This window comes from Prunus avium, chromosome 7 (assembly GCF_965620075.1).
Source record: "Prunus avium chromosome 7, drPruAviu1.hap1.1, whole genome shotgun sequence".
NCBI lineage: Eukaryota > Viridiplantae > Streptophyta > Magnoliopsida > Rosales > Rosaceae > Prunus > Prunus avium.
Window position 1 is genome coordinate 32,163,588 of NC_142290.1, and position 13,988 is coordinate 32,177,575.

Sequence of the window (13,988 nt, forward strand, 5' to 3'; positions counted from 1 at the left end):
CAAAAACCCCGAGTCTCTCTAAAATACCAAATTTTTTCTTTTTTTATTTGTTTTTCCTTTTTTAATTCATAAAAGCTCACATATACACACAAAAACTTAGAACAAGGGAAGCCCCGAAACCAAAACTTCCCCCAAACCCACAACCCAGTAGTCTCAGTCGGTCTTCTTTTCCAACCATAATCAAAAGAAAACCAGACCACTTCTTTGTAATTGTACCCCACCCCACGCGTCTTTGTTTCTCTAATCTCCTTCTCATCTCTCCATAATTCCCTACCATTAAACTACCCATCTATCTATCTTTTGTATTTTCTTTCTTTTTTTCGGTTTTTTAGGCCACGGGGACCTGCACATCTATTATCACTATAGCCAAGATTTGCCAGATTGAGAGAGATAGATAGGTTGTAGCTACCAAAAAACCCAAACCCATTATTAAAAAAAAGGGCACAACACCAAAAGGTTCCAACTTGAAAACCCATCACACACATAACCCACAAAATTTTTTCACCCAATCTCACAACCCAATTGGGAAAAAGGTGATCTTCGAGCTAAACTCCCCCTTCTTTAAAGGCAAGGTACATTACTCTGCCACTCCTCGCATGTATCTAATCTCTTATCTTCTCTAGTCTCTCTGTAATTTTGGCTGAGGCATGCCATGCCCATCTATGTATGTCACATTTTTTTTTCTTTGTTTCTTTCTTTTCTCTTGCAGTCAATTTTTGCTCACTTATGCTCACCACCCCAACCCAAGCCAGCCCAAACCCTCTTCTTCTACAATATTTTGACACCACCTTTTTAAACACAAACATGGTAGGAAAATAAAGGCACGAACTTGAACCTTCTTCTTCTTCGAATGTACTTTTTAATTGGTTCTTTTTTTTTGTTTTTTCTTTAAAGAGCATGTATATGTTATGTTTGGTACATCATTTTGGTTTCATTTTTGATCTGTACCCACTTGTGCATGTTCCCGATCCGTACATGGGCCTGTCTGTTGCGGATTTATCTAGGGTTTTTCATGATAATGTTACCAATTAATGGTAAAGTCTATGGCTTTAAACAATTTTAAGTACTGGGTTTAGTGAATTAGGGTTTGTTCTTTAGATATGGGTCAATTTCACATGCTGAGTTCGTTGGTTGTAATTAAAGTGTGATGCAGCTTCTTTCTGCTTGTGTTAGGCAAGTTTATAGGCAGTGTTTTGCAGTCAGATTTTGGGTGAGATTATTTTGGAGAAACTGCGGTAGTATAGATGTACAGAGATGTAAGGAACTGGGGCTCATTGGTTGTTGATTTTATGTCACATAGTATTCTACGCAGATTGTTGTGTATTACCGCTTCTGACTTGAGGATCATCATTGTAATGCCTTTTAGTTATATTATATCGGTTACCAATTTTTAGTACCTCTTGCTCTGTTTTAATGTGTATATTTCTAGAAGTAAAAGGTTTTATGTATATTTAATGCAAAGATTCAATCTTTTTCTTACAAACTTCATTTTAATTATAATAAATGGATATCTGAACGCAGTTTTCTTTTTGTACCCCTAGAATATGCTTCTGCTGGAAAATTTATTTTTAAGACAACTGGAGCTTTTTGAATGGGTAATTCTGTTACTATTGTAGAATCATATATTTATTATGAAAATTTCCTTTCTTTATCTTTTAATCTTAAAGAAGAAGAATATAATATTATGCCATTTTACTAGATATAACAATTAAGTAACTTTTTTTTGTTTTTTTGAAATTAAGAACATGGGATAAGATAGAAAGAAATGCAAAAAAGAAAAAAAAGAAGTTTGCTAGTTTCTGGAGATTGCTTGCTAGTTGAATGAAGTTATTATTACATAAAAAATGAATGCAGCATATGACATCAAACTTAGTTTCCTAATGGAATGTCATGTCAAGATACAGTTAAGTTAAGTTCATTGATTCAACTTTATTCGGTCTTCTATACCTGGATTGATATATCTGAAAGTTCATGTAATTTCTTTTTGAAACTATAACCTTGAGCCTAAATGGATTAAGCTAGACAGTTGCCTAATATGTGGTTCAAATTGATTCTGCGCTGTGTTTTTTCACAGTTTTTCCCTAATATGCGGTTCTTTTGCAGTTATAGCATTTGCCATCTAGATGGAAAATCTAATTTTCTTTATTCTGCCCCTCTACCTCATGCCTCTGCTTAATTTTTTGGTTGCTCTCGGTGACATGATTGCTGTCTTTCTTTGAATGCTATCCTGATATGTAACTATTCATTATGCTATATATTGTCAGTCCAAGTGAGGCCATTGTAGTTTCTCAGCATTGTCGTAGAGGTTTTTCCTTTGATCATATTTGTAGACTTACATATACACATGTATGCACACATATGCTCATTATGGCTGATGCAGCGTTTTATTTTTCATCAGTTCATAAGAAGTATATTTAAGGTTTTTTGTTTTGAGAGTTGGTATGTTATAGAATACATTCACTTGACTCTTCATCAACTGGACCTTTGTTTGAACAGAGAGGTGGGTGGGCAAATAATCAGTAATAACATATGCATCAGATGGCACCACTATTTTTAGTGTAAGATCATGGAAGTGCTCCCTTGCTCCAGCGTTCAGTGTGTTGGACAATCTGATTGCCCTCAACATAGTTCAGCAACAACTTCTGTCTATGATGGAGAATCCAACTGCCTTGAACATGAGAAGCAAGTACATGTGGCAGATGGCAGAGTAGATGACTTATTACCAAATGTGGAAGGGCCTCAACTAGTAAGACAAGGTCAAGTTCAAGAGGCAGTTGATGAATTGCATACTTCAGAAGGATGTCAAAATGGAGCTTCATGTCTTGATAGTCAAATGGAGGGCCAAAAGTCATCCAGTATATCACATGATTTTGACGATGATGACATAAATGAACAGAATTACTGCACAGAACCTTGCCTAACCTCTGACAATGGTCATCTGATTGTAGATAGCAGGGAAAGTGAATTGCCAAACAACAGAAGGGAAGGAGAGTCATATCTTTCAGAGTCTACATGGCTAGAAAGCGATGAATCTGTGGCATTGTGGGTCAAGGTAACTTTTATTTCTTTCACGTTCAAATCTTTACTTTGTTATCACAACCTAAACCTTTTCTTATGCAATTTCTCGTGTCTGTTGCATATCAATTTGCCCAGCCTCATTGTCTTTACCCATAAGTTTACAGGTTCTAGGATGCCCCCAACTGGCTGTTTGTGCTTTTCCTTCTTTTCCCCCATAATGTTCAAATATAACATTATTGCAGGCCCACATCCTATCACTTTAGCTTTTGGTTTAGATACTTAAATGTGGTAAAGCGGAAGGTCCTGGGTTCAAATCTTCTTAACTGCGATCTTCTGGTGTTGTGCTCTCTAGAATGTTGGGAATAAAAATTAATTGTTGGCCTCCATCCTAACAATTTGAGCAATTTGGGTTGGGAGACATAAATAAATTAAATTTCTTTTTAGGTTGTGTACATGTTTACAAATTGAGGATTTATAGATCCTGATACCCCTTCCCCAATTTTCCTTAACCAAAATAAAAACAATGAAACTGGTGGAATAAATTAACATCTGCTGATTTAATTTTATTTTGGTACTTCTCTGTTTTTCCAAGTATAGTGGAGAGGGAAGTGGCAGACAGGAATTCGATGTGCGCGAGCTGACTGCCCATTGTCAACTTTGAGAGCAAAACCAACTCATGACAGGAAAAAATATTTTGTGATATTTTTTCCACACACAAGGAATTATTCTTGGGCAGACACGCTACTTGTTCGTTCGATCAATGAATTTCCACATCCTATTGCATATAAAACACATAAAGTTGGACTAAAATTGGTAAAAGATTTGACTGTAGCACGTCGGTTTATTATGCAAAAGTTAGCTGTTGGAATGCTGAATGTTGTTGACCAATTTCATACTGAGGTACGTGATTTGATATGAGATTCCCATACTCTCTCTCAAGCTTTCTTTTTCTCTAATTGGAGCACACAATTTACTGTCTTTAGTAGCCTCTTCTGCTTGAATGTCATTTTATTAGAGATATGTCAAACTTGTGTAGGCTTTGATAGAGACTGCCCGTGATGTGGCCGTCTGGAAGGAGTTTGCTATGGAGGCTTCTCGCTGTAATGGCTATTCTGATCTTGGAAATATGCTTCGGAAGCTGCAAAGTGTAAACTGCTATATCTATTTATTCTTGAATTGTCACAATAGGGACAGAAACGGCTTCTTTTCTTATTTTAAATATGAACCAAGGTGTTGTCATTATTTAGTGTTTTGCATAGATTGTAGAATTGTTGTGTTCTTCCCATGTTAGACGAGCATGATTTCAACCAATCTAATTATATTAAACTAAAACTTGGAACTCCTTTTTTTTCCTAATATTTTGTTCCGAAATAAATAAGTAATTTCCTTTACATTTTCCTTTTCTTCTGATTAGTTATTAAGTAATGCCATTGTTGTTTCCTTTGCAGATGATATCACAGAGCTACATAAATTCTGACTGGCAAGAAAAGTCATATCACCTTTGGGTGCAACAGTGTCAGAATGCGTCTAGCGCTGCAACTGTTGAAGTACTGAAGGAGGTACATGTTACAACTTGGATGCTCATTTATAAGCATTGTTCACTGGTTGTGCTGTGGTATAATAAGTTGTCATGCATCAGATAGCCATAGTTTCATGAAAAACCAGGTTATATGTGATTTCTTTAAACCTTATATAAATGCCATATTGTTTCCTTGCATGCTGTACGTTGGTATAGAGTGTTTATAACGTGGTAGTAATTCATTTCCTTTAAACCAGTAAGATTCATTGTAATGGAGTTGAAGTTGCTTCATTCTGCTTGCTTTAGTTATTTTTCTTTTGATTAAAATTAATTTCTGTCAAGTGCTTGTTATATTATAGATGGACCTGTTTTCTTTTGAAATAATTTTTACAGTCATTTGCTCAGACTTTCGGTTGCTTTACTTTCTGGTTTAGGAATTGGTTGAGTCTATTCTCTGGAATGAAGTTCAGTCTCTCCAGAATGCACCATTGCAGCCTACATTGGGTTCTGAGTGGAAAACTTGGAAGCATGAAGTTATGAAATGGTTTTCAACCTCTCATCCCATATCCAATGGTGTAGACTTTCAACAGCAGAGTAGTGATGGTCCCTTGGCCACAAGTCTCCAAACTGGCAGGAAAAGGCCAAAGCTTGAAGTTCGTCGTGCGGAGGCACATGCTTCCCAGGTGGAATCCAGGGGTTCAGATGAGGCTATAGCTATTGAAATTGACTCTGAATTCTTTAATAATCGAGACACTGCAAATGCTGCTACGTTAGCATCAGAGCCCTATAAAGAAGAAGATATGAAAGACATAGCTGCACAGACAGACACACCTAGTGGTGTTGCTCATAAATGGGATGAAGTCGTAGTTGAAGCTGGAAATTCTGAGTTTGACCGAACCAAAGATGTGGAATTTACACCAGTCAATGAAGTAGCTGCTGTAAAATCTTCTGATCCTGGAAGTAAAAATCGACAGTGCATTGCTTATATTGAATCCAAGGGAAGGCAATGCGTGAGGTGGGCAAATGATGGTGATGTTTACTGTTGTGTGCATTTGTCCTCTCGTTTCATGGGCAACTCTACGAAAGCAGAAGGGTCTCACTCTAGTGATACACCAATGTGTGAAGGAACAACTGTCCTCGGAACTAGATGTAAGCATCGATCTTTATATGGCTCCTCATTTTGTAAGAAGCATAGACCAAAAGATGATATGAAAACCATCTTAAGTTTTCCAGAGAATACACTTAAGAGAAAGTATGAGGAAACCATTCCTAGTTTAGAGACCATAAACTGCAGAGAGATAGTATTGGTTGGAGATGTTGAGAGTCCTCTACAAGTGGATCCTGTCTCAGTCATGGCTGGTGATGCCTCCTATGAAAGAAAGAGCTTATTTGAGAAGTCTGAGTCCCCTGCCAAAGCTTGTAATAGCTCAGGAGAGCTGCGTTGCATAGGCTCTTGTTTGCATGATAACAGCAACCCTTGTCTGGAAAGTCCAAAGAGGCATTCATTATATTGTGAAAAGCACCTCCCAAGTTGGCTCAAACGTGCAAGAAATGGTAAGAGTAGGATAATATCAAAAGAAGTGTTTATAGATCTTTTGAAGGATTGTCATTCACAGGAGCAAAAGTTTCAGTTGCATCAAGCATGTGAGCTCTTTTACAAGCTCTTTAAAAGTATACTGTCTTTAAGAAATCCTGTTCCTAAGGATGTTCAATTTCAGTGGGCCCTATCTGAAGCCTCTAAAAATTTTGGTGTTGGGGAAATTTTCACAAAGTTGGTTTGCAGTGAGAAGGAGAGACTCAGAAGAATTTGGGGATTCAATGCTGATGAAGATACAGGTGCTTTGTCCTCTGTCATGGAAGAACAAGCTCTGTTGCCATGGGCTGTGGATGACAACCATGACAGTGAAAAAGCCATTAAATGCAAAGTTTGTTCTCAAGAGTTTGTGGACGACCAAGCACTTGGAACTCACTGGATGGACAATCATAAAAAGGAAGCACAATGGCTGTTTAGAGGTTATGCATGTGCCATCTGCCTGGATTCTTTTACTAATAAGAAAGTATTGGAAGCTCATGTTCAGGAGAGACACCGCGTACAATTTGTTGAACAATGCATGCTTCTCCAGTGTATTCCTTGTAGAAGCCATTTTGGGAACACAGAGCAGTTATGGTTGCATGTGCTTGCGGTTCATACTGATGATTTCAGGCTCTCTGAAGCTTCTCAACCCATTCTGTCTGCTGGTGATGATTCTCCAAGGAAGCTTGAGTTGTGCAATTCAGCTTCTGTGGAGAATAACTCTGAGAATTTAAGTGGTTCCCGAAAGTTTGTTTGCAGGTTTTGTGGGTTGAAGTTTGATTTACTTCCCGATCTTGGTCGTCACCATCAAGCTGCTCACATGGGGCCAAGTTTAGTCAGTTCTCGGCCTTCAAAGAGGGGGATACGGTATTATGCTTATAGGTTAAAATCAGGGAGACTTAGCCGTCCTAGATTAAAAAAAAGTTTGGCTGCAGCATCATATAGGATCAGGAATAGAGCAAATGCTACTATGAAGAAGCGAATTCAAGCTTCGAAGGCACTTGGTGCAGGAGGAATAAATATACAGCGTCATGCAACTGAGGGAGCAAGTCTTTGTAGATTAGCGGAATCACATTGTTCAGCAGTAGCCAGAATTTTGTTTTCTGAGATGCAGAAAACAAAACGCAGGCCCAGCAACCTAGACATTTTATCTGTTGCTCGCTCTGCTTGCTGCAAGATCAGTCTTAAGGCCTTTCTGGAGGGAAAATATGGAGTATTGCCAGAACATTTGTATCTGAAGGCAGCCAAGCTTTGCAGTGAGCATAATATTCAGGTAGGTTGGCATCAAGATGGCTTTATTTGCCCTAAAGGATGCAATGCTTTCAAGGAATGCTTGCTGTCTCCCATGATGCCTCTTCCAATTGGTATTGTTGGGCACAAATTTTCACCTTCATCAGATCCTCTTGACGATAAGTGGGAGATGGATGAAAGCCACTATATTATTGATGCCCATCACTTGAGCCAAATTTCCTTCCAGAAGGCTCTTGTCTTGTGTAATGATGTAAGCTTTGGACAGGAATTGGTTCCGGTGGTCTGTGTAGCAGATGAAGGTCACTTGGATTCTTATCCTGCTCTTGCATGTAGTTCTAATGACCAAAATGCTGGGCATTCCATGCCTTGGGAGAGCTTTACCTATATCATGAAGCCATTGGTCCATCAATCCCTTGGACTTGATACAGAGGTATCTTTCTTTTGGCTATTTCAATGTTTGGTCTAATATCATCTTATCACTGACCTTGATATCAGTATTGCATGTATAGCACATGTTTAATATGCATCACTCTCGCCTGACTACCATAAATTGTAGTGAAGGTGCAAATTGTGGTTTCCTACCTCATAGATATTGGAATTTTATTTTATTTTTATTCTATTCCTTTAGCTGTTATATCTCCATAATATCTCCATATTTCTTTGTCTCTTCTCTCTCGCTGTCTCTCTGTCTCTCTGTCTCTCTGTCTCTCTGTCTCTCTCTCACACACACACACACACACATACACACACACTAACACACGCATGCACACACACACCCACTAACACACGCATGCACACACACACCCACTAACACACACAGACATTATCATGGTACATTAATCACGACCCTAAAAGGGTTTAAATGAACGGATTCAACACATTATTGTTTTTGCATATTCTTCCTCCATTTTTTAGTTTACTTTTCATATTGTTTTGTTTTCTTCTTCCGTTTCATTGCAGAGTTTGCAATTGGGGTGTGTATGCCCGCATTCTACATGCTGTCCAGAAACGTGTGATCATGTGTACCTTTTTGATAATGACTATGATGATGCAAAAGACGTCTTTGGGAAACCCATGCGTGGCAGGTTCCCATATGATGGGAAAGGACGAATTATCTTGGAGGTAATGCTAATCAAAATCTAACATTAATCACCAATCCCATCTCGCTTATTTTGGTATTTTCTCTTGAAGTTGTCTTTGATCACAAATGACGGTGGTATGCTCTTCACTGTTGGAAGTCTTGAACTTTTATTTCATTTTGTAGATGGTTAATGGTTTGTTTTCTGGATTCGTGCTGTTATTTCTACTCTGTCCAGCAATATATGTCCTGTTGTTGATCCTGTCACAGACAGGCACATAGAAATGCATTACTTTGATCTGACTGTATAGATCATTTTATTCTCTCTCTCTCTCTCTCTCTCTCTCTCTCTCTCTAATATATATATATATATATATATATATATCTTATCCCTCTCAGTCTATATTAATGTATACATAGAACCTGGTACATGTTCTTGGGAGTCGGGGAGATAGTGGCATTGAGATGTCCCACAAAGAGATGCAAGTCTTTATCTAAGAAGCAAGAAGGGTTCCATAATATGCTTGAGTTGCACATAATTTTCTTTCTCCTGTTTCTTGTTGGTAAGGACCATAAGGTTGACTTCTTGTTTTTTTCTCATGAAACTCTGCAGGAAGGGTACCTCGTTTATGAATGCAATCAGATGTGCAGCTGTAATAGAACCTGTCCTAATAGGGTTTTGCAGAATGGAGTAAGAGTGAAATTGGAAGTCTTCAAAACAGAGAAAAAGGTAGGGTTTTTTTCCCTACAGATAGAAATGATAGATAAAAGGCAAATTTTAATATTTGATTGTTTTCAAGAGTTGTATTGGCTTCACTGCAAAATTGCAGGGGTGGGCAGTCAGGGCAGGTGAAGCAATCCTGCGTGGCACGTTTGTTTGTGAGTACATTGGTGAAGTTCTGGATGAGCTTGAGGCAAATGATAGGCGCAACAGGTTTCAGTTTTGCTATGATAGATGCAGGTCGTTCTGACTTTATTTGAGTTTTCATGCTATATTTTAAATTGCCCCTTATGAATTATCAGGTATGGAAAAGACGGTTGCGGCTATTTATATGAAGTTGATGCTCATATTAATGATATGAGCAGATTGGTAGAAGGACAAGTCAATTATGTAATTGACTCCACTAACTACGGAAATGTTTCAAGATTCATCAATCATAGGTAACGTAAGACTTAGTGATTTATTTACTTTAAATCCTTTCCCGTGAAGGAGGTCTATTAAGTTACTTTCCAATTTATGCAATTTTGTAATACAATGAATCGAATGGCAGGCTGAGTTCTATCCCAATTACTACCAATTCTTTAAGTTGTTCATACTACTTTAGTAAAAGAAATCCCATGGAAGAAAGCGTTAGCAAAACAACTTTCTGTTCCTTAATTCGGGAGGCCAAGCTCAACTAGACTCGGCCCAAGCTCAATTTCGGTCCTGAGTTCAGGTTCAAATAGACTCAACCCAAGCTCAAATTTCCACTTGGGTTCGAGTTGAGCCTGTTTAGGGTTGAACTTCAATCTTTATAGGCTTTATAGGAACTTGAGAGACCCATGAGGTCAGGGAGCTTTCCTCCCTCCTCTCTGTGATCAAGAATACCCCCCTCACATTCTAGACCTGAGTTCTGACAGAAGAATTTAGCCACTTGCGTCCTCAGGTGTTCCTGTATTTCTTTGTTTGTTGTGAGTTTCTGCTTCTTGGGTGACACAGGTTCTGTGAAGATTCTGTGTGTTAGCATTGTTTTTTGTGGGGCGGTTTGGATGTGAAGGAACAGCATAAACTTTCAGGGTAAGGTTGGGGAGTTTGGCAGGGCTATGGGATAGAGTTGGGTCTGGGCTTCAGTTTCTTCTACATTTGTTGATTGCCATTTCTTTCTTTTTAACTTGGATTGCAAAGTTGTGGGGTTAAAGAACGAGGCTCACCTTGCGTCTCATATGCTCTTACTTTGAGACTGTACCTTCTGTTTATTTGCCCCAATGTGCTAGTTCAGGAAACATTATATTCCCTTGACAGAACAGTGGAAAACTTTCTGTCTGGCCAAGTGGTGGATGAAACTTTGTTGACTTGATTCTGATTTCTGTGCCGTTTTTATTTATTAGGCATGTTTGAGTATCATGTGATCTACTCTTGAAATATGTTATTCTTCTGTAGCTGCTCGCCTAATCTTGTGAATCACCAAGTTCTTGTGGAAAGCATGGATAGTCAGCGTGCACATATTGGTCTCTATGCAAATCGAGATGTAAGCACTTTCTCTTTTCTTCTCCTTGCTTGATCTTCTTTGTGCATGAGACATGAGATGTGGTGTTGAAAATTAAGTTCCTAAGATAATTTACCTTGTTGAAATGATTAGAAAGTTATTACATGGTTTGTTGCTTAGTTATCCTTACTAGCAATTCACTCATCGGCCAAGACATATTGGAAGTTCATCCTTCCCTGTTTTTTGATATACTTATGGCACTTAATCTACAATTGACGATGGCACTCTGCAACTAAGTATGGGTGTGCTTACAGTGAACAATGCTGTTCTTGATATCTCATTCTACCATATATGAGCAGATAGCTTTGGGGGAAGAACTAACATATGACTATCGGTATAAACTGCTTCCTGGAGAAGGATATCCATGCCATTGTGGAGCTTCCACATGCCGGGGCCGGCTTTATTAAACCTTGAATGAACACTGTACTCTTGGTCGCACTTCAATAATGGGAAGGTAGATTGTGAAGTGAGAATAATCTCTGCATTGGTCAGTGGTGAGTTCTCAGTCATGGCCATTTAAGATCCAACTGTTTGATTACATAATGAGGATCTTGGATCTTGCTGGAAAGCCAAGTCATGAAGTGGCACAAGGGTTTGTTCAGCTCTGAATCCGCTGCAAGACTCTGTATGTTTTGTTCCTCAGGTAGATTGTACCTATGCCTTTTTAGTGTTTTTCGAAGAATCGAGGATGACAAGTTTCAAATTTTTTCTTTTAGTTCTAAATTTGTTGATCCTTTAGCCGCTCGGGATTAGCAAACTGTAGATGGCTTTTTTGCTGGTAGTAGTTCCTAGGTCGTGTAGTGTGATGGAATGCTTAAATAGCCAATCTTATATGTCTTCTTATTTTTTAAAAGTATGGTATTTTGTTGCTCAAGGATCCCAGCATCGTCCATTAAACTTGCTCCCAATGTGCTGATAAAATTTGAAAATTTGAAAGTAATTCCTTTAAAATGATTAGAAAATTATATAAAATTACAGCAACGACTTTTTCTCCCACGACTTTTCTCTTGTAAGCACAAAAAAACTTGTAAGCATGGCTAATCCAATTTCCAAAGAAGAAAACACGGATAATGTGCCAAATTGTGCTTTTAGGCTTTGATTTGATACAAGGATTAGCAACCTCACCTAAAACAGTGCCTTCTGATACAACAAACAGATAAAATCATGGCGGACTTGTTCTTTTCTTGTACAAACGAGGCCGGACAAAATCAAAATCAAAGATTCCATTTTGTTTCAGGCTTCATGCATTATTCTGTTGTAGAAGATTCAGAACTTCAGTTCTCCTTTTTGGACCACAAAGAAGACAAAGGGAAGCCCATAACTGAACCCAACCAAGATTCCCATTCCTGTTAAATTACAAATTTCACCGGTCATTATCTTATCATTAAAAACAATTAATAGTCACATTTTAAACTCAAAGACAAATCTTTTTATTTCTTTTTTAATATAAGTGATAGTCTAAACTACCAAGGAGAGGAGGATTTTAGACACACACTATCAAAGTATCATGGGATTCAAACCTGAGACCACTTGTTTGCAAGTCAAGGCCCTTTTTCACTATACTAGAATCTCGTTAGCAAAGCACAACACTTTAAGTAGAATGAACAATTTGATGGAAATTCCTAATAATAAAGAGAACTATGAAGCAGGTAAAGTTGGCTCACCATATTCAACATATCTTGGAAATTTGCTTTGCTGTTTATGTGGGGGAGCTTCTAATGAAGATGCTGTCAACTGCAAAATCATGGAGATTATAACCAACCCACTTCCTATTTTCTCCCTAATAACTCTCTCACTTAAATCCAGGGACCAGAACCCAGACACACCGTCCACCAGGGTGCTTTCAGCTATGACCCTGATAAACAAAAATATCCCAAGCCATAGTGCCCCCTCAGCAACATGCTTAATTGCTTTGGATGAAATAGCCCAATTCACCAGATTAACAACACAAGCACCACCATAGAGAGAGAACCAGAAGTACCAATCTAAAAACAGAAAGAAAGAAAGAAAGAAATTGAGAAATTAACTTTGCTTGGATTTTTATAAACAGTGCAATAAGAAAAGGGCAGCAAGATTACGGTACCAGAGTCATTTAACTGCACAGATGCAGAGTAAGCAAACAGTGATGCCATAAGTAGAGAACACAAAGTGTTCAGCTTGGTGGGTGTAGCCATTTTTTCTTTTTCTTCTCCAGTTTTTGTGTTCTTTCAGATCTTCAAAGGAAGATAATTACTTGCTGGTTTTCAGACATAGCTAGGATCATTGAACTAAAAACATTCAACGCCTTCAATAAGTTCATATTTCCTCCTTTCAATATTTTAAACGTTATTCATCTAATTTTACCTCTGCAGATATGATTCATGTGATCATTTGTTAATTTATTCAAAATGGTTTTAACTATTCATTATGAAATAATTTTCTGGTCCAGTTTCTAAGATATAATTGTAATTCTGTTATCATCATCATCATAATCATCATCAGCATATTAACTTATTAGGTATTATTAGGTGAGACTTTCATCTCCTCCTAAACATAGCTTTCTTGCTAGCTTGATCAATTTAGTCAATTTACAGTAAGACTGATCAAACCTACCACATGAGAAGCAATTCCATGGTGGGCCCAGCTTACAGCAAGGCCATCTTCCATGGAATTTCTTTTTGGTACAACTGTATGATGAAAACGTGCTCTCTTTCTTTCCATTCTAGCTGCCATCATTTCTGATCTCCATTATTGCATGTTACAAGTCACAACAGTTGACACACTCTCATAGCCTTTTCCTTTTCATCAAGCACAAAACCTAAAGGAAATAAAAGGGTCAAAATTAAGTCAAAAGATTTTCAATACTATGTAGATATTCCTTGCCAATTCTTTCTTATGTGAAACTGTGCCACTTGATTTTGATGCTATGATCTATATCCTCTCTTTGTCAAAGCAAATAGCAACAAACATAAAGCAAAGAACAAAAGCAAACTAGGTACATTCTTATGGAACATAAAGAAAAAAAGGTACATTCCCATGGGACACATTTGAATTATGGTCCTTCATTAATATCCATAAATGCATACAAAATCAATGGGTTTTAATCAAGAATAAAAGTTGGGTTTTGTTTTAAAAAGGCAAATCAAACCATAGATTTGGTAAGAGGTTATAATTTTCAGTATGCAACTTATGCATGCATTAATGTATGGTCCTGTTATGTGATGGCAACGTGGAATATTGAATTTGACTTCAGCAACCTATATTATATATTATAAGTTCGTATAAAAAATATATATATATATATACTTTTAAACGTTATTATTA

At 37.6% G+C, this 13,988-nt stretch overlaps 2 protein-coding genes across 9 annotated transcripts; one reads left to right on the plus strand and one right to left on the minus strand.

Annotated features, from left to right (window-relative positions):
- Positions 1–52: 52 nt before the first annotated feature.
- Positions 53–11,538, plus strand: SUVR5 (histone-lysine N-methyltransferase SUVR5). Of its 8 annotated transcripts, none has more exons than XM_088256132.1 (13): positions 53–572; positions 710–821; positions 2,497–3,052; positions 3,616–3,918; positions 4,055–4,165; positions 4,467–4,577; positions 4,972–7,791; positions 8,322–8,483; positions 9,053–9,169; positions 9,270–9,373; positions 9,463–9,600; positions 10,580–10,667; positions 10,985–11,538. In XM_088256132.1, exons 3-13 carry the CDS (start codon positions 2,567–2,569, stop codon positions 11,090–11,092), a joined length of 4,548 nt encoding a protein of 1,515 aa, XP_088112258.1. In that variant the 5' UTR covers positions 53–572; positions 710–821; positions 2,497–2,566; the 3' UTR covers positions 11,093–11,538. The 8 variants fall into 8 exon arrangements, with proteins under 8 accessions (XP_088112258.1, XP_088112259.1, XP_021809429.1 ...); XM_088256133.1 differs by having other exon boundaries at positions 710–807; XM_088256134.1 differs by lacking the exon at positions 53–572 and having other exon boundaries at positions 588–821; positions 2,497–2,855; positions 2,949–3,052.
- Positions 11,539–11,667: 129 nt separating this feature from the next.
- On the minus strand, positions 11,668–12,973 carry LOC110753043 (transmembrane family 220 helix protein). The gene is made up of 3 exons (XM_021953840.2): positions 12,769–12,973; positions 12,350–12,670; positions 11,668–12,031 (listed from the first exon to the last, which is right to left on the minus strand). The coding sequence occupies exons 1-3, from the start codon at positions 12,857–12,859 to the stop codon at positions 11,952–11,954; spliced, it is 492 nt and encodes a 163-aa protein (XP_021809532.1). The 5' UTR covers positions 12,860–12,973; the 3' UTR covers positions 11,668–11,951.
- Positions 12,974–13,988: the final 1,015 nt, after the last annotated feature.

Coding starts and splice junctions, on each gene's coding strand:
- LOC110753043 (XM_021953840.2), bottom strand. CDS start 12,859: ATGGCTACACCCACCAAGCTGAACACTTTGTGTTCTCTACTTATGGCA. Junction 12,671..12,768: donor TGTGCAGTTAAATGACTCTG/GTACCGTAATCT, acceptor TTCTGTTTTTAG/ATTGGTACTTCTGGTTCTCT. Junction 12,032..12,349: donor TCCAAGATATGTTGAATATG/GTGAGCCAACTT, acceptor GTAATTTAACAG/GAATGGGAATCTTGGTTGGG.
- SUVR5 (XM_088256132.1), top strand. CDS start 2,567: ATGGAAGTGCTCCCTTGCTCCAGCGTTCAGTGTGTTGGACAATCTGAT. Junction 4,166..4,466: donor TGCTTCGGAAGCTGCAAAGT/GTAAACTGCTAT, acceptor TTTCCTTTGCAG/ATGATATCACAGAGCTACAT. Junction 9,374..9,462: donor GCAAATGATAGGCGCAACAG/GTTTCAGTTTTG, acceptor ATGAATTATCAG/GTATGGAAAAGACGGTTGCG.